Source organism: Schistocerca gregaria, chromosome 9 (genome assembly GCF_023897955.1).
Source record: "Schistocerca gregaria isolate iqSchGreg1 chromosome 9, iqSchGreg1.2, whole genome shotgun sequence".
Classification (NCBI taxonomy): Eukaryota; Metazoa; Arthropoda; class Insecta; order Orthoptera; family Acrididae; genus Schistocerca; species Schistocerca gregaria.
The window spans coordinates 120,360,764-120,383,053 of NC_064928.1; the positions used below are offsets into that span (position 1 = coordinate 120,360,764).

At 44.4% G+C, this 22,290-nt stretch overlaps 1 protein-coding gene across 5 annotated transcripts in view; it reads right to left on the reverse strand.

The window, feature by feature from the left end:
* Nucleotides 1-22,290, reverse strand: part of LOC126292194 (glycogen synthase kinase-3 beta) — a 301,006-nt gene that overhangs the window by 145,902 nt on the left and 132,814 nt on the right. Inside the window, exon 1 of one of the 5 annotated variants that reach the window (XM_049986038.1) lies at nt 4,597-8,392. The exons of the other annotated variants lie outside the window; for them this stretch is intronic. Coding sequence (XP_049841995.1) covers nt 4,597-4,843 — 247 coding nt within the window. The 5' untranslated portion in view covers nt 4,844-8,392. Of the gene's footprint in view, nt 1-4,596; nt 8,393-22,290 lie in introns of those variants that run through there. 5 annotated transcript variants of the gene reach the window in all.

Consider the following 22,290-nt stretch of genomic DNA (forward strand, 5'->3'; position numbering starts at 1 on the left):
TACTGCAAACTTTTCTATTAAGCCCACATCTAACTTCGGTCAAATATCCCCCAAAACATACCTAAAATATAGAGATATCTAATAAATATAATATAAAAATGTAATGATTTGATACGAAACAGATTTCATTAGCAGTTTTCTACATTTATGATAACTCTAAATGTTTTCTTTGTTTGCTTGCAGCATTTGGTATTGTGTGCGCATCCCGCTTTGTGTATGCGCGTTAGCTGCCGTGTAGACCCTACAGCAAAAGGTGTTGTGTTCTGCATGGTTTCTCGCGGAGTCGAAGTCTCTTACAGTGGTACATCGTCGTTTTCAGACCTCTACCAACTGACAAAGGATGATTGTTATCACTGGGACAACCTGTTTTCGGATATGTACAGTTTTAATTGGACTGTTAAAACCGCTAATAATAACCGGTTTTTTTATAGAAGAAAGTACATAGAATCAAAATATTAAATGAAACACGCTGATAGAAGAAAACAGTCTGCTCAAGGTTTGGCGCTTTTGTCGAAATGACAAATATTTGGCTACCGGAAAAAATTACTAGTGTTATTCAATTTTTTGACACACTGCTCAAAAATCATGCTGTAATCAGGGATCATACCACTACTTGGATATTACGAATAGTGAGTGCTGGAAAGTGAAAACTGAGGTTGAAGATCTGTTAACTAGCCCATTTTCAAAGGAGATAAAAGCATGTAATGTAGATCCAGGCAGCACATCACCTTCTTCCCGGTTTTAATGTACACTATGAATGAACTTAAGTTTTCAGTTTTCTCCTTGTATTACGTCACATGTTTGTTGAGGCGTGGGGGGGGGGGGGGGGGGCAAAAAATTGTAAAGGCAGACAAAGGAATGGACAAAGCGAGGATGTTAAGATGGAAGTAGCTCGCAGTGGTTATTTATAAATGAAGAGACTTGTACAGGATAGACCAGCATGCGAGCCGCATCAAACCCGTCTTGGGATTGAAAACAGTAACGTAATAAATAGATAAAACTTTCACGGGTGAAAGTATACGGCAGCACAAGCAAAAACGTTCCATTGCGCATTTCTCCACGAACGAACCGTTTGCGAGATGATATCGTTGAAAATCGAATTTTCTGCCGGTAAACCAGGTCTTATTTGCACTGCAGAATTACAGTCAGAAAACCCGAGTTTCCACGATGATAACGCGTCGCCAGGAAAACATGAAGACCTATGTCTGCGAGAAGTTTTCACTGACTTCAGTATGAAATATTAATTTATACAAATTTTTTGAGATGTAAATTTCGTGATCAATTGCGATAGTTGCAGGAACGCTGCGGGGAAAGTCTGATAGTTCGCTCACTGTCTGGTACACTTGATTCGTGATGATAAAAAAGGCCACAGAAAAAAATCAAGTGGCGTAATGTCCGGATCAATCGACTGTAGCCTGTGGAAGTGCATGCTTGGCGTGGTTGCCTGACATCGAAAGCAAACTCCCAGTTTCGCAAATCAGCTTGTCCTGTTTCTTCATCGCTGAGTGTTACGACTGCAATCCAGTAAAACACTTGAAGAGACGTGGGATACAGGTTAGATGTCTGTCACGCCACTAATGGCGCGTACATCGAGGTGTACTGCATACGTAAAAAATATTTTGGGCTACAGAATTATAGAAACAAACAGTCAACAAATACCTGAATTATTTCCCAAGTTATTACAGTTATTATAATAATGTTTAACCCGAACACGCGCTTTTAACACTGCTTCATGAATTTACAATTAACTGTTCACTTGCACCTGTCAGAGGTCACATTTCGTCCTCTCCTTTGGATGCCACACTGCAGTCTCCTCTGCGGTAAGTTACTAATTATTTCGTACTAATTATTTCGAAAACCCCCGGATCATCTCGTAAAATATTTCTTTTGAGAGATGAGCCCAGACAGAAAAATCCAGAGGACTGAGGTCAGGTGATCTTTGAGGCCAAGGCGCACATCCAGTTGGGCCTATCCAACTTCGACCGTATTCGCGCCTTAGATGTCATCCGTGCCGCATCACGAATGTACAACATTCCCCACCCACGGGCCAAGGGTACGATTTGAGCCCACTTACATGGAGACTTGTCCGCTGCTCGTGGTCTCGCGGTAGCGTTCTCGCTTCCCGAAGGTTCGATTCCCGGCAGGGTCCGGGATTTTCCTGCCTCGAGATGAGTGGGTGTTGTTGTGTCATCATCATTCATCCCCATTACGGTCGGACGAAGGCAATGGCAAACCACCTCCACTAGGACCTTGCCTAGTAAAGCGGTGCGGGTCTCCCAAATCGTTTCCTTACGCTCTGTAAAGAAGCATGGGACTTCATTTCCATTTTCACATGGAGACTTGATCACACAAAAACACGAACGCACACGCACACCATGGTTTAACGTCTTGCCGACGACTACTACATTAGATACGCAGCTGAGGCTACGCTTGGGTAAGGGAAAACAAGTAAATGACTGTGCTCTTTCGAAGGAACCACCCTGGCATTTCAGTTAGATGTTTTAGGGATACCATGGAAAACCTGAATCTGGATGGCAGGACGGGGACTTGCACCGGTGTCCTCCCGAATTCCAGCACAGAGTGTTACGACTGTCCTCATCTTGCTCTCGGTCCTTGGTGTGGACAATGAGCAGTCTGGCGTACACGTTCCCACAGTTAAGGAAGTCACAGTCTGTCCAACACCTCAGCGTCTCCAGGAATACACGGGTTATGAGCGTTTCCTGTCTGTTGTTTACTTTAAAGGAAGTGATGCAACAGTGTTACTAATACAGAGTGTGGCAATGGATGATAAACAACTGGAAGAATGGAGAACAAATGCAAGGACATTAGTTCAGCCGTAATACGGGCAACGTAAGGGTTTTAAAAGTCCTTTTATTACATTATCATGAATTACATAAATGCATCGTATGTTCTGCAGCACTTCTAAGAAGGTGTTATTGTTAAGTTTATAGTCCTAAACAGCATTCTGCATATTGGTGAAAATATAACTCACGATTACACCAGCAGTATTAAAGAGATAGAGGAATTTTAAATAGTTACGAGATTAACTGTTGATAATGCAACGAAGAAATCTTCGTACTAATGGTCAGCGTACAAATTGTGGTTTGAATACCGCAGTGTTTTACTAGCCACGCTTCCTTTGGAGGTGGTACACCCTTAGCTTCCTCCGACATTGAACTGACACGTAAAGGAAGGAAGATTGGGTAAACATCCCGTCGACATCGATGTCATTAGAGAAGGAGCACAAGCTCTCATTATTTCAAGGATGGGGAAGGAAATCGGCCATGACCTTTTTAAAGAACTATTCCAGCATTTGCCTAGAGCGACTTACGGAAAATCTAAATCTGGAACGCCGTCCTCCCGAATGCGAGTTCAGCGTGTTAACAACTGCGCCACCTCGCTCGGTGAACTGGAAGGTACCGACGGGGTCCGGCAGTTTAAGGTGGACTCCGAACTGCGGAGCAAGTTGACATACACAAACCATTACCAGAGGTTCAGTAAGCTGTACGTGGCAAAACGTTCTAAGACAGGATGATAACTGAACCGCGGACCTTTGTATGTGTAGTTTACCACACAACTATATTTCACTACTACTTTCCTGACAAGCCGAGGAGCACTGGTTCAGCGCCCAGAAGCACTGAGAAGTTTTTTCAGTAATTTAAAACTGCAGCATTGGGGAGGATGACGTGGGTCTCTGAATACATATTAACACCTGATTAACAGAGGAACCTAGTGGTGTCTGGATAGCTTGGTTCTGGTCATGTACGGAAAATAAAGAGGAAAGCTGAGGAAATAGGAGTGGGGATTAATGTGTGGGAAGACCAGCCTCGACGGAAACGCTGAGCCCTAGGCGTGCGACTTAAAAAGGTTAAACTGAAGGTTGGACAAAGGCACTCGACACGAGAGAGAGAGAGAGAGAGAGAGAGAGAGAGAGAGAGAGAGAGAGAGAGACTGTTACTTAACAAGAATGAAATGCGTAACAACGTGAGAAAAATGCTAACCTCTTCTGGGTACATACTTCACTGATCGCGGTATAGATGCACAAAGAGACTGCCTTGAGTAGGAACCTAGACAAGTTCGAGCACAAATTGCATGCTAATGAGGTCAGATTGCGAACGTTGTAGTGTGTGTTTACGTACCATCTTCCAATGAGGACACCTGGTGCATCCAATGAGGGCATCTCGTGCATTCATAGTACGTTTCAAATATGCTACGTGTACTTTTCTCTAGAACCTCTCAAGATTAAAGTTCATTTTTGCGGTATGTATACCATTCGATGTACAACCATGTTATACTGACGCGCATCGATATCAAGGAGAACTGTGGCTTTATCTGGAGATAAACAGCACAAGAGACAGACACAGAGCGCGGTATATTATTCCAATGAACGAGGAACATACGAAATGATGGTACTGTTCCTTTAGCATCCGATTGGGAATTGGACGAGCTATGTGAGGAATAATAAAAATCCAACTGATTATTGTTCAGCATGGATCCCCAGGAATATCAGGTTCTTCTGGTCGTCATAACCAGCTCTACACTAGACGGGCGTCCATATAACTTCACCAGAGCACTGAGCTCGGTGTGGGAACTCACGTATGGCCTGTCGGAGCTTCCTGAGAAAGGTGCGCAGGTTGCCGGCGGCAGGCGCGGGGGCGGCGGCGGGCGGCAGGTCTGGGCCGGGGGCGATGCCTTGGGAGGCGGTCAGCGCCTCCTTGACGGCGAGGTGCTCGCGCCGAGACCGCACCACCGCCGTGTCCGCCATCTGGTGCCAGGCGGCCGCCCCTCCCGAGCGCTGGCCGCGGGGCAGCACCAGCGAACGCTCCTCCAGGTTGGGCGCCATAGCTCTCTGCTGCCGCCGACTCTCCAGCACAAGGGGAGTGCGCAATCCAGCAGGGTAGGGTCGGCGAAGCTGGTCCAGATGGATAACAACTTCCACTTTATCACCGGGGGAGAGAGGATTCTCCCGATGCCACAACGACAGGTTCCACGAGACGAGGCGATTCCAGATGCGCCAACAGCAGTGTCTACAAGGCTGTCGCAGGTGCGATCGACGTAGCTACTGGTACTCGAGCGAAAGGGGTCCCAATAGTGACCACGACAGGCGCGAGGAGATGAGTGTAGCTCCGAGCAAGGTAACGTCGACGATGCTGGTACAGATGGGAACCATCTGGCACTTTATCATAAGTGGGTGAGGTCCTCAATGCGACCACAGCATGTCTCTGAAGACGCAGGTCCACCAGATGAGACTACAGTACAATCCACAAGGCTTGTCGAGATGTGATTGGCGTCGTGATCAGCACTCAACACAATGTGAACAAGACGGTCTCAATGAGGCGAGACCAGATATAACTTTGGCACTTTATCATAACTCTACACACGTCTAATACACAGATGCACTCAGACGCCACACAAATTCTAACGTGATCTGCACGTCAATATCGTGAAATGCGCAAAATCGTGCTCATCATTGAAGACACATCACTTCCTTCAATTGCTTAATTTCACACAGTCGCGAGAACCCAACAGGACAAAGGTAGTGTGACTACGAGACGCCAATATCACCAAGCTGTGTTTACAGCGATAGTCCACTGCGAGTGCACCCAGCCGTCTATCTTCTTAAGCACTCATTCTCAACTGGCGCTCACAATACAGAACTTTCAAACCAGTCCACTAGTTTTAGTGTGTACCACCGATGATTCAATCCCGCCTTCGAGTTTGCCAGCCCGTACAGAACATTATCGCTGCCGCGAGCACTGACGACCGGAGAGGTTACCACTGCAGAAGCGACGTCATCAGCGATATCGCCATTCAATGGGACGCACACTCTCAACTCGAGTGGCGCGTTTCCTCGGGAACTGCTCTTTTTATCGGGCGATGGGAAGTCCGTCACTGATTCTCCAGCTGCGTAACAGCGCCTTTATCTCCTCTCTGGCGACCGCTCGCGGTTTCAGCACACACTGTAGCTCCCGTACCCCTTACACGCAGACTTCTGAATGGAACGAGATTTGTCTGCATAACTTTAGCACACTGTCACATCCGCACTGCTACTGGAAGCTCGAATGGAAATGTGTTCCGCCCACGCACAGCACCACACTGCAAGACATAACGGGATTACACGTCTAGTACAAAAACCTACACCTCTGCCTGTCAGTAGACTGGAGTGCTCTCGCTGAAGGCGTTACTTACTTAAATGTTTCTCTACAACTGAGGCAATGCGTCGGTATTGGTATCGTACAACAGCAGAACAAAGCACTGATTAATAACACTTGTGAATCACAAGGCAGTAAACAGAGACAGTTGTAAGAGATGAAATGATACTTATATTCACCTTCGATCTCTACTAGTAAGTCATGCAATGAAATGCACTGTTTAAGGTGGCACCAATGGGCGAACAGAGGGTTTTACTGTAGTTCAGAACATGATGGATATAAAAAACCAGGGCTAGAGTATCCTGCAGATCTACGGTAGTTGTCTGAAGGACGGAATGACGCCACCCAACTGTTTATGATGAAGTTTCCTGCAGTGGTTTGATTTTGCTACAGAGTACTAACAGAGTGTAATGAGTTAAGCTGAAAGTAGCAGCTGTGAAATAAGGTTTCTGCTGAAGAGCCCTACAGAAGTAGAAGCTTCATACGGTTATCTAGCCAACTGTGTAATTTTTCGGCTCTCGCTCAGCGAAAACCCCGGTGTCAAGGTTGTGACAAAAGAAGGAAAAAGCTGCGCCGATATCTCGTCTGGGCGTTTTGCCAGATGATAACGACTGACGCCTTCGTCGATCGCTAGCTGCTTATTACCCACGCGCTGAGAAACTGGCGCCTGTAGCAACAGTGCTCTACAGGACAAGTGCAACGTTAGAATTTCAAACCAGTGGCCACCGAGTATCCGCAAAGTATTCTGCGACTGCGTACATCACAACTTAACGCTCGAACACAGCAAATAAAATAGTTGCACAGCAGTCTCTAGAGCTTCGAGGCAACACGACGAATGATTGGCACAGGCGACTGCCCTGCAGCACTCTGACGTCACTAACGGCGCTGGCACAGATAACAGATGACTGGACGCGGCAGGATTTCGCACTGCACTGCTGTGAGCTCCCCGCTGCCGACACACACACTCGCGACGTTTCCCCCCTACCCGCGGCTCAAGCAAGGCTTCTTGGGCGGCAGTCGTGCGGTTTAAAAAACACTTGGCTGTGCGCACGCGCGAACGCGCAGCGTTCTTACCAGTTCCCGCCACGAGCCTATGGGACCTGCCTAAGATCACGGTGCGTGACCTGACGGACTTAGCGATCATGTTCGTTCGTGTATTTTGTATGGGATGTCACACTGGCAGTCTTCGATTTTCTTTATTAGAAGGCACCAATTTCTTAATGCAATACGACATAATACTAAATTAAAGAAATTATAAAATAAAATTTCTTCCGAGATTTCCGAGGGCCATAACCATAAAATATTTTGCTGTCGTTGACATAGTCGCTGCTCCGAAGTATAAAAAGGGATCTGGAAACAAACGGAACAAGTCGGAGTATGGAAAACTAAGAATATTAACAGACACAATGAGAAGACGCCGACAAAAAATATTCAACTTCTTTCACAAAAATTTGAAATCCAAATTTCATGGTTTATGGAAGTCACAAAAAGTATAGAGGAGTTGGGAATAACATACAAAGACACAGGAAAATGACATGAATTCAAGGAAAAGGTACAAAAAATCAAGGCTTCCCAGTAAAAAACTGAAAGGTTGAGGAGATGAACGGACAGAAGAAAGAAAAACACAGAAGACTAATTCAAGGGAAACCTAAAATAAGGAAAATAATGTTATACATCATCTATTTCACGTGGCCTGTGTTGGCCAAATTTGAACAACAAGAACCAACAGCTGACTGTAGCGTGGAAGTATACTAATCTCAAGTCAAAGATTCGAATCTCTTCACTGTTAAGTGTTTTTACTTTAAGTTCTCTATCATTAAATGGAAATGTTAAATGACAAATACTGATTAATTGTATGTAATTAACAAATCACTATATTTTTATTGCTGATCGTATAAAAGAAAATTTAATGGAGACATGCGCTATACCTAGTTCTTAACTGAAAGAGTCATATAGATTAGTTCTACTGCTCAATCACTAAAAATAAAAACTTATTTTTATCTATTTGGCGTTTCGGGTTTTTGTATCAAATTTTGATACATATCGCACTATCTTCTTTGCGCGATTAATAATTAAAAATACAAATATGCTATTTTTATTAAAACTGCGATTCAATATTTGTTAATTAGCATTTTCATTTGTTTACAAAAATTCACCTTGAAGTAGAAAGATATTACTAGCGAGATTCGAACCAGATATTTTGAGCGATTACTAGAGCTACACACTGAGCTACTCCTGTCTACATCCGTGAACTCCACATATTTTATACTTAGCGCTCGAAAATGTAATCTGCTAAAGCGATTTTTTCCAGTTTCTTGCAGAAATGCGTTGTACTGCTTCAGGAACTCGATGGCCACGCATTGAGCTTCAAGTTATGTAAGTATGGGAAAAATCGAAGACGGTAAAGCAGATCGTAAGATTACTTTGTAACCACACCAGTTTATGAACAAAAATTGCGATTATATGGGGTAGCAAACAAAAACTTGTCACTCTGTTGACGATTTCTTGGCAGGGCACACCCATCTTGGATGGGAGGACAACGACACAATGATGTACAGATAACTCGAGGTGTACCGCCAGGGAAGTGTTTTGGAATCCTTGCTGCTGAAATTATGTTGATGAACTTCCAGACAAAATTAATAGTGATCCCAAACTTTTCGTATATGATGCGGTTATCTGTAAGGAACCGCTATTTGGAAAAGCTGTACAAATGTGCAGCAATATTACGCAAATATTTCAAAATGATGCAGAAACTGGCAATTTAAATGTAACTCCATTTAAATGGAACTCCATTAAAATGTCCAGGAATGTAAAAATGTGCACTTCGGAAAACAAAACTTAGTAGCCTAGGATTACAATATCAATGTTATATTTATTGATTAGAAGAAAATAACGCCAAATGTGGAACAGTAATTACTCTTAGAAAAAGCCACTTTTACTTTTGAACTGTACCGTTTTTGTGAAAATTCTTTTACTGTTTAATACGTCCTACATAATGAATACAATGATTATACACTCCTAAACTGTTTAATCTGTATTTCCATATAAAGCCGTTGCATTTTGGCCGCTAAGGGTCATGGCTATCGTAACAGCTTCTGAGACGCTTGGAGACTCGAAATGACGGCGTCATTTAGACGCTGTAAGACGGAGGACATCGTGCTAGGCTTTTAGTGGTTATGAGATGCGAGCGTTTCCGCTGGTAACAGAGCACACGGGCGTGAGGCCATATGACGACGCTGCACGAACGAATATTACAAAATTTGCGCGGTACCAAACCAGAAATTGGTTACTTTCTTCGCGTTACTGTGTTCGTTACTCTTTCACGATGAAGCGACTGGACGGATTTGGATGGACTTTGGAATGGAGGTAGCCAATGATATGAATTAATACATACGTAGATTACCTTCTAATCCGAAAAAATAACAAAAACAAACTTCCCGTGGAAAATACGTATTTTTGGCTCTTCAAACACACGAAGAAAAATGATATTTTCCACGCTAGGCCTGTCCAATCTTGATATTATTTACTCCCTTTTCGTGGCAAATCTGGTAATTCGCTACACGGTGACGTAAAAAAATTTTCCTCAAGTAAACGAGCGAGTTGTCAGCGACGTGTGTTGTCACCTTCACCTTTCGTCTTAAACTTCTTTTCTTCTTCGATGTCGCGCGGTGTGGTCGGCTGCATGTGGCTCGCAACTCAATACGTCGAACAGAGAACTTCTGTGACGGCGCATACGAGTGGATTCTAGGTTCCGGCATTAACATTCCTATATTAATAGATTTTTAACCGCGACTAATACCGCGGGACGCAGCTAATAAATATTATTATTATTATTATTATTATTATTATTATTATTATTATTATTATTATTATAGGGGCCTAAGTCTAAGCCGCGACGACGATGAAAGGAGACTCGACTGGGAAGACGCGCAGACTGCCCCGGCGGTCCCTTGGAGCCGCCGCCGGGTTGTGTAAGCAACGAGCAGCAGGGCGTCTAACCAGTCGGCTGAGCCGATGTGCAAACACGCTCAGCACGATCTCTTAACAGCCGCCTTAAGCTGAAGCCGACACCGCCTGCGCCTGTTGCACAGCATTTCGAAACGACTGGCGACACTTAACATCAAGGGTCTACACAGCTGGTGTCAATAGTTCGCTGGCATCTACACGAAAATAAGTATTTACAAATATAACGACATAAAGACAGAGTAAAAGCGTGAACTGATGTCATTGTTTAAGGGCGACACACGGCAAAGTAATCAGCACTAGAACTATAACAAAAAACAGAGGGCACCGAAGAGTGCAGTGTCTGTACAGGGTGACTGATCTGCGGAAGATACGACATCCACAATCTGCTTAATACATCGAATCTATATCTCACGGCGAATATTACCACGAATACCATACAATAAAGTTCGTGGTTTGGTGGTTAACGTCACTGCCTCCTCCTCGGGTAGGGGGGGTCCTCCTGTTTGGTTCCCGGCTGGGTCGAATATCTCTCTTCGCTCGGGGCCTGGGTGTTTCTGTATACAACTATAAACAATCATTTAATTTCATCACAGAGACGCGCCGGTCGCCGAAATGGCGTCAAATAGAAAAATGTTGCATCATGCAGCCTAACAAAGCCAGACGGGGTCTCCCGACCAATACGAGTAATGCGATACGATCATGTCATTTCACAATGGGAGAATATTTCACTGAGATACTGATCTGTAGTAACAATTTTTCAGAGACAGGGCACAGCCGTTTCTATTACGCTTCTTCACGATAGGGAGAAATACGGAATTAAGACGATGACGGCAATGAGACTCTTTGCATCAAAAGTTCTAAGAAATTTATCAGATTCTTATACTCCAAAACCAATAAGGGGCAACGAATACACTTGCGTTTTGCTGATGCCACTATTGTTTCTCTTGGGTGCAGAAAAGAAGAACTTAATACAAAAGGAAGATTATTTTTAAAATTTTTGGTAAGGTCTTAAGGTACCAAACTACTGAGATCATCGGTCCCTAAGCTTACACACTACTTAATCTAACTTACGCTATAGATGGCACACACACCCCTGACCGAGGGAGAACTCGAACCTCCGACTGGAGGAGCCGCACGGACCGTGACAAGACGCCTCAAATCGCGCGGCTACCCGCGCGGCAATAAAAAGTCGACGACAATATCACTGCAGACTGAGCACAAGCTTCGGATTGGAAAAACTAAACATTACGAATGTAATAGGCCGCGCTCTTTCAAAGGGAACATAGCGCGGCATTTCTTTTAATGCTATGGAGGGTTGTCACAGTAACTCATTGCCAAACATCTCGTTTGGAGAGGTCTCGATGGCTGGACGAAATACATTTCAACTGATAGCAGAACAATTTCTGTATTTGCCGATGACACAGTTCGTCTAGCCAGCAGCGAAAACTAACTTGCTGATCTACTAGACCTTAGTCAATCACACAGATTACACATCTATCTTAGCGAGCTGAAACTCCTAATGATCGAAGGCCATATGTCCGTTATTCGAAGAGGATAGGTGCAACTCATAGGTCGATTAAAGTCTCGTGTTCTTTCATCTATATTGGGCCAAGCGTCTGCGACACTCCAAGTTGTGAAGATCAGCAGGCGGATTAGGGCGAGCGGGTATGAAGCAGCTTACCTCTATCTGGGAGAACAGAGCGGAACAATACGAAGATCCAGCAGGTACCAACACTTGTGATTTTCGTCTTCATTTACGGTTGCGGCTAGAGACAAGCAGCAGAGTGATGCATTTCAGCTAAGGTGGTGGCGCACGATGCTGCGCATATAATGGACCGAAAGAAGAACTTTTGCGTCCGTTACTAAGCAACACAGTATCTCCCCAGGCGCGTTCCTTCCAAGTCCATCAAAAAATTGTCTAGTTCTTTGGGCTACAAAAACAAAAATTATGAAAGGTAAGACTGAGAGGGAGCGCTTCAGTAACGCTAAAAGAAACCGATAATCGCACGGGTTGGCGAGGCTTCGCTAACAGGTTCGCCACCTGTCATGACTACTTTGAGAGGTTGGAAAACAAATTCCGGACGGCGATCTGAAACGTCGCCCTCCCGAATGCGAGAGAAGGGGGCTAACCACTGCGCCACCGTCCTCAGCAGAACTTACAGCAAGTCTGAAAGCTGGCTTCAAAATCAAATCAATACGACTAAAACAATGTAAAAATACCGCACGGAGAAAGAAATAGCGCAGATAACTAATAAAGTCACATAACCAATGGACGAGCCTGTTTATTTAAAGGGACTTCAATACAGCGACTGGATGGGCAATAAACAAATATTATAATAGTTTTTTTAAAATTGACAAATTGTCAGATGTTTCGTAAAATGATTTCTCTAAAAATAAAGTTCAAAGAAACTTTTGAACCGTTTAAATGACGCTTGAAATCATGTACGGTGGCTGAGACGTTCAAATGTTAGCGACATGTGATCACACAGAGATATTCTATGAGGCAAATATCCTCTACTACTCTTTAAAATGCTCAGTCACACATTGACTTTCAATTAGCACCTCGTACGTTATAAGTGATTTTGTGGATCATTCAAAAGCGCGTCAAATTTTTCTGTAATCTATTTTATTTTTTTACTCTTGGAAAAAAAATTCCCCACACGTTTGTCCGGTTTTTTCAATTTTGTTCAGAAAGCATGAAATTTATTTACGTATCGAACGGATTATTATTATTATTATTATTATTATTATTATTATTATTATTATTATTATTATTATTATTATTATTAGCATATAGATCAATAGAGTAGAGAAGTTTCAATTTATGCCGTGATGCTGTTCTTGAAATATTTCAATTTTTCCCTCAATTACTAAGTTTTTCTTAATTACACAGATTACTTTCAAGAATTAAATCTTTTTTTAAAAACTAGATTTCACATTAGTCAATTTGATATCCAAACTTCCACTCTTCGTTTGGCTATGAAAATTCAGACAAAAATCCACAGCATAATTTTTAGATCTCGCTCTGTTCGAACATTTGGCCAAAAATGGTCTGGAGCACTTTTCCTTAACAAAATAGGATATCTGAAACTAAGTTTCATATGTGACTGAGAAATTAAGGCTTACCCTATCTGGATTACTGGATGATATGGAATCTTAATTAAAACAAAATTCGAAAGCCGAGGACTGCAGGGAGTTTATGGAAATTCTCCTCTGGTAATACATGTAACAGCCTCTGTTCAGCAAAGCGGAATGGAAAAACTAATTTCAGTGCAGCGATTTTTTTTTAACTCGTCGGGAGAGGATTGAATTAATTATGTTTATAGTCAAAATATCCGTGTAGAGCCTGGAAATTTGCAGGAGGTGAAGAGAATTTTTGACGAAACAGCTTAATTTCACTTCCATTACCAACACCGCATAACAATGGACCTAAATTAGTGTTTACGGCGCGCTTCAGCTATACACAATTCATTTGGCGAGAATACGAAGCACTATTACATTGTCCGAACGATACTTCATTTTATTACCATGTATACTTTTGTACAACCAACTCGTGGTACCGGCACGTTATTTATTAAATCTGTGAAAGAAAGAAAGAAATAGCGAGCAAATCCGAAAGGCACGGTTTTGATTCAGTCTCACCGCAGCGACGAGTATGTATTCAGTTCTTGATGCTGCTGAGCAACAGTCATACAATAATCTTTAAATGAACACACCGCCATTTAGCTGTATTATTGTTCATTTACGAACGACCTGGGTTTCGGCCTTTTATGCCATTTTCAAGTGACTGAGTTTACGTCAGTAACATATATTGCAGGACATCAAGCTAAAAATTGGCCATAAATTAAAAATATTGGCTCCCCACGAAATGCCAAGATAACGCAGTTCGTGGGGTGCCTACTTTGAGCTTGATGTCCTGCAGTATATGTTAATGACGAACGCAATTACTTGAAAATAGCATATAAGGCTGAAACCTAAGTAGTTTAAATGATAACAGAGTCAAATGGCGGTGTGCTCATTAAAAAAAGTATGTATTTCATGGAGCGCCAATCTCATTGAAAATCAGAATAAACGACAAATTTATCAAAAAGTTAAAGCGTGTCGTTTGGTACCGCATTTAAATAAGGCACTTAAAGGGGAGGTAGTGGGACTTACGTCATTCCTACACATTTTTATGGGATTAAGACAGTGCGATTTAATGAACCAGTGTATGTTCAATATGATACTTGTGTGTTCGTTACGCCGGAAGCGTACGACGGACAGGTTGGTATTACTGTGGATTCTTTGATGCAACAACAATGAAAACTGTCAGATGTGGTTGTGAGCTTGAGGAAGAAGTACTTGTTTTCGTTTCTTCGCTGCCATCAACTTGGCGAGGGTAGAATTGGATCTTGCAGGGGTCTCGGTTACTGCGACTGTTGAAGACCAGAGGCCGTACGTCAAGATTGAAAGTTCACGCAGCAAACACCCGACACAAATCCACATTTTGTGGTGCGTTTACAGTAGACAGTAGTACAGCACACGTTAGGGTAATAGTTTTCGTAGTGGTTGGAAGGTCTCAAACGTAATCAGTTGAAACTTTTGGCACCTGCTTTTTAAGATCGCAGTGAGACTTGTGAGAAACACTCTAGAGCCACGAGAATTCCCGCAAGTCAGTAAACCGTATGTTGACACATGATTTCAAGAAGATAAAAATTTCTGCGAGGTAGATCCCACACTGTCCGACTCCTGAAGACAAACAAAAAAAATTGCTCTGAGCAGTATGGGACTTAACTGCTGCGGCATCAGTCCCGTAGAACTTAGAACTACTTAAACCTAACTAACCTAAGGACATCACACACATCCATGCCCGAGGCAGGATTCGAACCTGCGACCGTAGCGGTCAACTGTAGAAGACAAACAAACGTCTGCACATAAGAACCTCGTTCAAACGACGATTCGACCGTGAAAGTCAAGGATTCTTGTGTCGAACTGTCGGTATTGATGAATGGTGGATTAGAGTTGAAATCACAGTCCAATGACTAGAGATCTTCAGATTCTACACGTCCAAAAATATTTCGACTCGCTCGATCGAACCTCAAGCAAATGATGATTTTTGCTTATGACCGAGAAATTATCTTCACAGATAGTCTAATGTGGAACAAGTGTCGCAGCATCGTGTTATTGTAACCTCGAGCAAAACCTGTGCAGAAAAATGCACAAAACCCGACCACAGTTGCTCGAGGCCGGGGCACTCGTTCTCCAGAACAATGTTCGCCGGCATACCGGCAATATTGTAGCCCAAAACCTTCGCGAATGCAGACGGGAAGTGTTGTCGCATCCTTTCTACAGCTCGCACGTGAGGCCACCTGAAATCGACTTGTTCCACAAGTTGAAAAAACCTTTGCATGTACGTCGTTATCTTTCTCTGGAAGAGCTCTCTACCACCGTAACAGACGAACAGATGTGGTGAACTGGATGGAACAACAGAGCTTGCGAGACGTTGGGACTCACGTTATAGAGAAGCAGGGAGACTCAAGGGAGGACTGTAACGAGACAGCGAAAAAAGTTTAGTAAAAAATAATGTACATTATTTATGAAATATCGATCGCACGTGAACACGCCTGTTGTAAATTGGAAAACAGGTATGTCCATGAAGAAGTAGAAGAAAGGGCAACACCTTGTCAGAGAAATTCTTTAAGTAAAATATCCTGATTCATGCCCACGGCAATGTGAATAAGGTGTAATGGAACGAACTATATTTTTTCGTTTAGTTGCTTGCGGCGCTTATCTATTAAAAGCCATACCCATTTCCGACTTGGGAAGCAGCGAAAGGCAAGTTAGCAGTGGTCTGGAAACAGCTAACTGGACTCGCTCCAAAAACAGTCTGCGCCGCACCGAACGACCGACAGCCAAACCGGAAAAGCGCAATAATCAACGCGGCGAAACAGAGCGGGAAACGGCGCAACTGTGTCTACGTTACTGCTTGTCTGTTGGTATTATCACTAGGAACTACTTGACAAAAGGATCAATTCACATGAAAAAAAGTGTGTGTGACACACACACACACACACACACACAGACAGACAGACAGACAGACAGACAGAGAGAGAGAGAGAGAGAGAGAGAGAGAGAGAGAGAGAGAGAGAGAGAGGGAGAGAGGGAGGGAGAGAGAGAGAGAGAGAGAGAGAGAGAGGTTGGATGGAGAGGTGTAACCGGTGACTGACGTGAAATGCGCGCAGTAAAAGCTATTATGACTTGACGGGGGGTATTCTGAGAAAACGGAAGCGGAACGGCGGTATTTTGGTCCGTGGGCCGCTATTCCTGACCGTGGCCTCGCAGCTGTGGCTTTCCAGTGTCTTGTTGGAGATCTGCGCGAGCGTTTCAGTTGCACGTGTTCTGCCTCCCGCTGCCGACAGCTCCTGCTTGCACGGCGCCATCTCTGTTAACGGTCCCAGTTTCAACAGAGAAACACACACGACATACGGAACTGCCAACTTCGTAAACACTGTCCTATACCGGCATCCCAGCTTTTCTCCGCGTGAATGCTTCGAGCAATCGTCTAGACCACAACTCCGCACAACAAATTCCCAAGTCACTGAAGGTGCAACATATGGTGGACTTAGGGGAATGAAGTCGAGATGTTTAAAACCACAGCTTGCCTGCCATACGTAATATGTCTTACGCGAATTCAGAACAGCCTATTATACAGACAACTTTGCTTTTAAATACCGGAACTATTTTCGGCACCTTTGTATCACCAGTGAAAATATTTTGTGAAATAGAACCCTGCATAACGGTAAAGTACTGTGGAACTAGCGGTACATTAATGTATTGCTTGCCAGAGCTGTTTTCGGACGATCTGCCCTCGTCTGCATGATTGTTTTCATAGAAAGACAAAAGCGAGGTATATGTTTTAATGGACCACACTGGAAAGTTTCAGTTAATGCTGAAGACAACATGCTATTCACAGAGATTGTATACAGCCTGAAATTACATTAGAAGCTTGATAGCTTTTAGCGAAATTTAATTCCGGGGAGTGAACAGCATGTCATCTGCAGTACAAATTGTAGCTTGCCAGTGTGGTTTATCGAAAACATGTCCCGTGTTTCTGTTTGTTTTTGTTGTTATGATTGTTATTGAGGTGGTAGTGATGGTCGTTTAGGGCACAAAACAGCTGAGGTCATAAGCGTCCGTGCCATAACTACCGGATGAAGTTGAAGTCGCTAATACTCGGAGCCTATCGATGGTAGTAAAGGGATAGCTAAAACCAAACACTTTCCCTTTGAGGAGGACGCTCAAACGGCTGAAAAATTTCCTTCACCATATTACTACGACGAATAAAAAGTGAAACGCAATCTACAGCTGGAGCTATATCTCCTAAAACATCTGATAAAAACATAAAGCGCAAACGGTTATAAAATCGGCACTGGGTCAGAAAACGGCGCACTGGCAATGGCTGGTTGTAGTAAGCACAGAGTGTTGTGGGGTCTCCGCTTAACAAATGACGGTGACTGAAACGACAGTGACCAATACGCAGCGGAGCTGAAAGTATGTCCTCGGGGCGAGAGGAAGTCGTCCAAGCCGCCGGGAGGTTTTAATTTCCCGGAGTTTGTTCCCGTATACAGGAGACCAGTGTTCACGCCAGAGGATCACAATGTTCTTACGTGCAGCAACACAGAGGTCATCTGGAGGGACAGAATGGCTAAAAGGCCTTGTCAACAGCATCGGTAGCTTTATTCCCCGACACTCCGACGTGACCAGTGAACCAAATGAACATCACGTTGGCTCCATCATCACTGAGCGAGTGGGGGCATTCGCGGATTCGTTGCACTAAGGTGCGGTATGTGTATAGTACACGGAGGCTCTGGATGGCACTAAGTGAATCGTAACATAACACACAGCTGGCCAGCCTATGACGTCGGATGTATTGAGTGGCCTGATAAGAGGGCGGAAAGCTCTGCAATAAGTAACGAACACTGGTCTAGAAGCTGGTTTCTAAATTGTTTGCTGCCAATGACAAAGGCACATCTGACAACAGTTTGTCTTAGAGCCATCAGCGTGAAGTAAGGTGGTGTCTCCAAGTTGCGTGCAAAGTTCGAGAAACTTACAGCGATAGATTGAATTTAGAATAGTGTCCCTGGGAGGTGAACTAAGTCCAAGATGGACGCGGACCTCTGCGCTGAGCCCAGGCGTTGAAGGGCTCTCATCCATTGGGAACGTGGCAGGTAGCGTAAGGTGAAGTTTTCGAAGTACTATACAAAAACTAACACCGGGAGGCAATAAAGAAGTTGCGCTTACCCTAGTTACCAATAAAGGACGCATAGGATGGATGGTTGGGCATGAAGGACAGACGACAAGCGCATCTGTTGAGGAGAACATCACGCCGATATGAGAGCGGTAGTTCGGCAACGTTTGGATAGACTCATAACTGGGCTAGTGCATAAAGCTCCAGTGGACAAAATATGCCTTGATGGTGGATTGTGTTGAGATGGTGTAAAATAAACGGTCGTTCAGATGACTAAACGAGACACCCATAAACCAGTTTTGATCGGAGAAGGGCCTGGTATAAGCGGAGGATAATTTTCCGATACGCTACCCATGAAGTACCGTTTAAAACACGTAGGATATTTAGAGATCGGGTACAGCGTGCTGCCAGATAAGACATGTGGGAGGACCAACAGTGTTTCCTATCGAGCGTGAGCCACTAGAATTTCGTGGTTTCGACGGACGGCAGAGCAACAGGACCGATATGTAAGGTCCGTGAAAGGAACTCCTTGCGCCGCCAGAAGTTCTGACAGTTTTTTCAGTGGGAAAGTCTTTGTCGATGATCCACGAGTGAAGTCGGTCGAGCCATCGCTGAATCTTCACTAGAGCAAACAGGTCCGTTGAGAGCTCAGTTGATCGCAAAGTCTGAGAGACCTAGCGGGAGAGTTTCTGAATGTGTTTCTACAACAAAAGATCGTGCAGATGAGGACAGATTCCACAACAATTATCTGCGGGAAGTTACACAATAGTGTGGATAAGGACCCACAGAACATAACTTTCTAAATCTAGATGATGATGATTGGTTTGTGGGGCACTAAACTGCCCGGTCATCAGCGCACGTACAAAGTCCCATTTTTACACAGTCCAGTTTTTTACGCGATTCAATCTAGCCACTGTGACGGATGATGATCATGATGATAGGACAACACTAACACGAAGTCCTCAGGCAGGGAAAATCCCCAACCCGGCCGGGAATCCAACCCGAGACCCCGTGATCCAGAGGCAGCAACGGTAGCCACTAGACCACGAGCTGCCGGATGTAACATTCCAGAAAATTAGATCTGAATAAAACCCAACACTGAGGTTCGCACAATGGTACCGAGGCACGACTGGGTAAGAAAAATAACAGCTGTTTACGCCGTAGGCAGACCTGATTTCCTATACGTAGTACCCAAACAAGGATGCTGTTTGAGCTACGAAAGCAAACGCTGATAAGCCGTGCCTTCAACAAACATAAAATCAAAGATTTTCTGGCCATCACTGAGACGCAACCACTTCTTCGTTCTATACAGGATGAATTAAGAGTGCAGCATCAGTGTCATCTTCAGACACTGTTCAATATCGTTTAAGGCTAACTGCGAGTTCTGCTTCTACTGATGTTTACGTAGTCTGTCAAAGAGTAGCAAACAATTTCTTCCCTTCGCATGGCCTTAAGACCTCGTCCGCTTGCTACGTCGCTGTAATTTCATTAAAATAAATACACAAAATTTAGTCTGACTATGGCGGGTGAGTGTACAAGGAACGACTGCTAGCCGCCAGACACGTTTGGGTGAATTATTTTACACATGCTAAGAGTTTTTTTTAAGTCCATTACTGTTATTCAATTGAGTACTGCTAAGGGAGAACGCTACCAGCCACTAATACTGTTTAGAAGTTTTATTTTTCTACCACGACAGGCTTTGAATGAGAACTCTGCTTGCCACCTCAGTCAGGCGTAATGGTCCAGTTTCTTTTGGCGGGAAGAAGCATAGATGATATTTACAGGCGCTTGCCGAATGTCTAAGGAGACCTGGCAGTGAACAAAAACACGGCGAGTCGTTGGGCGAGGCGTGTGTCGTCATCGCAGCTGGGTTGCGCAAACCTGTCCTATGTCCCGCGTGCTGGCCAACCGCACACGGCTGTGACCCCTGCAATGTTAGAAAGTGCGAACACATTCAATCGTGGTGAGAAGACCTCACCCCTCAACTGGACGTCTCTGTTGGTAGTGCTGACAAACTTATCCACCAATTGGGGCGCTGAGAGCGGTGTGCCCGCTATGTTGCTCGCCGCCTAACAGAAGACCATCTCGTAGCTTCGGATTTCTCTCCGACATAATGAAGCATGCACTCCGCAGGAGCAGTACGTGGACGACGGGGAGGTTACTGATGCACCAAGACGTTGGTTCCGGCGTCGACCAGTAGAGTGGCACCATACGGGCGCACCCAGCATAAGGCTGTCGCATTGAACGGAGAATATGTTGGAAAATAGGGTTTCGTAGCCAAAACAGTGGGGAATATCTGATTTACTGGAATCCTGAAAAAGAAACTTGCTTTCAGAAAAAAATGTGCTGCATTACTTATTTAACGCCCCTTGTAGAATGTCGGAAGCAAACTGGAAAGTTACTTTTTGCCCCTCCACTTTAATTTCCTTTCCTATATTCTCGCTCTCGTCTCAATCTACGCTTCCCATTCAGGTCCTTCGACACTTGAAATTGCAGTGTCGTTTCTGTACAGGTTGGAGATCACTCTTCGCTTGCTGTACATTTTCCTTCTACCTTCAGCATTTCCAAGAGTATATAATGGCCCTAAGCCAGTTACCGCATTAAAATAAAGCTTTTCGAAAGTACTTGTGATGCCTAGTTTCGTTCCCTCTCAACAATTCTCAACGCTGAACTCTTCAAATAAGCGTAGACATTAGAGAGGGACAAGACCTAAAATGCACATCAAATGTTTTCTGGTGGGAGAGGAAGCTAGGCAATGAGTTGAGAAGTGAGTGTCGGCCGTTTGCCGTCGGCGTGCCAGGTGGATAAGTCGCCTATCCTGAGTTACGTAAAGGCGTGCGCGCTAGGCGAGGATTTGCGAGTCCCAAGGTTACAAACACTGCAAGCTCACTATCAAAGCTCAGTCCTCTGACGTGAACTACTTTGTTGGTTTCGAGGCAAATTACGCCTGCCACACATCACAACCTCAACCTACATTCGATCCTATACTGCGCATTTGTTCAGCGAGTGAGAACACGTAACGCTAGTTACATCTCAATACACTGATGAGCCCAAACATTATGACACTGGCCATCACGACGCTAAATGGTGGAGTTGTGAGCTGGTGACTCTGTAAAGAGGAGCAGAGAGGAACGGGAATTCACTCTAGTGAGGACGCCGGAGCTTGCCCTCACTGAGCAGTACAGGCGGCAGCTATCTATGGCGTACAGCGCTGGTGCAGGCGCTAGTGTCTCTGAGCACACCGTTCTGCGCACATTGTTGAACATGGGGCTCCCCACAGCAGACGATCCAACTATGCCGTCAACTACGATTGCAATGGGCATTGCACAGACCGTAGATCAAGGTAAATGTGTCGCCTGGGCGCACGGATCTCGTTTCTTGTTGCACCCGGTCATCCCGAAACATGCACCGCGCCACTGCCACAGGGCAGTATAAGGCAATGGGGGATGGGGGGCAACCCTTGGGTTTACATGGGACCTGAAGGCACCATAACATGTCGAGTACGTGACCATTATTGTGGGCTACCTGCTTTCCTTCATGTTTTGTGTGTTACCCGACGGCGACGGAACATTCCACCTGGATCACTGTGTGTCAAAATGCCTGGAGCGTTACTACGGTGGTCTGAAGAGCACGATACAGGACTCACGCTGATGTCTTGCTGACCTGAGGCCGAATGAACATAACTGGGGCGCCAACAGACGCCCGGTATGCGCTCACTAACAATCGACTCGCAACTTGCGGGAATTGTGTACACAATTGGAGCCATATACAGGTTGGCCCATGAAATGATTCAACATTTTTCTTCTGGTATTATTTTTTTAGGATATCAGTAGGCTTTCAGTAAAGTTTCGCTGTATCACTGAACACATGTAGCTGATACCAATTAAAACACAGTGCAGTTACAGGACTGAACGGGTTCAGACATGAACAGCGAATTTTAATACC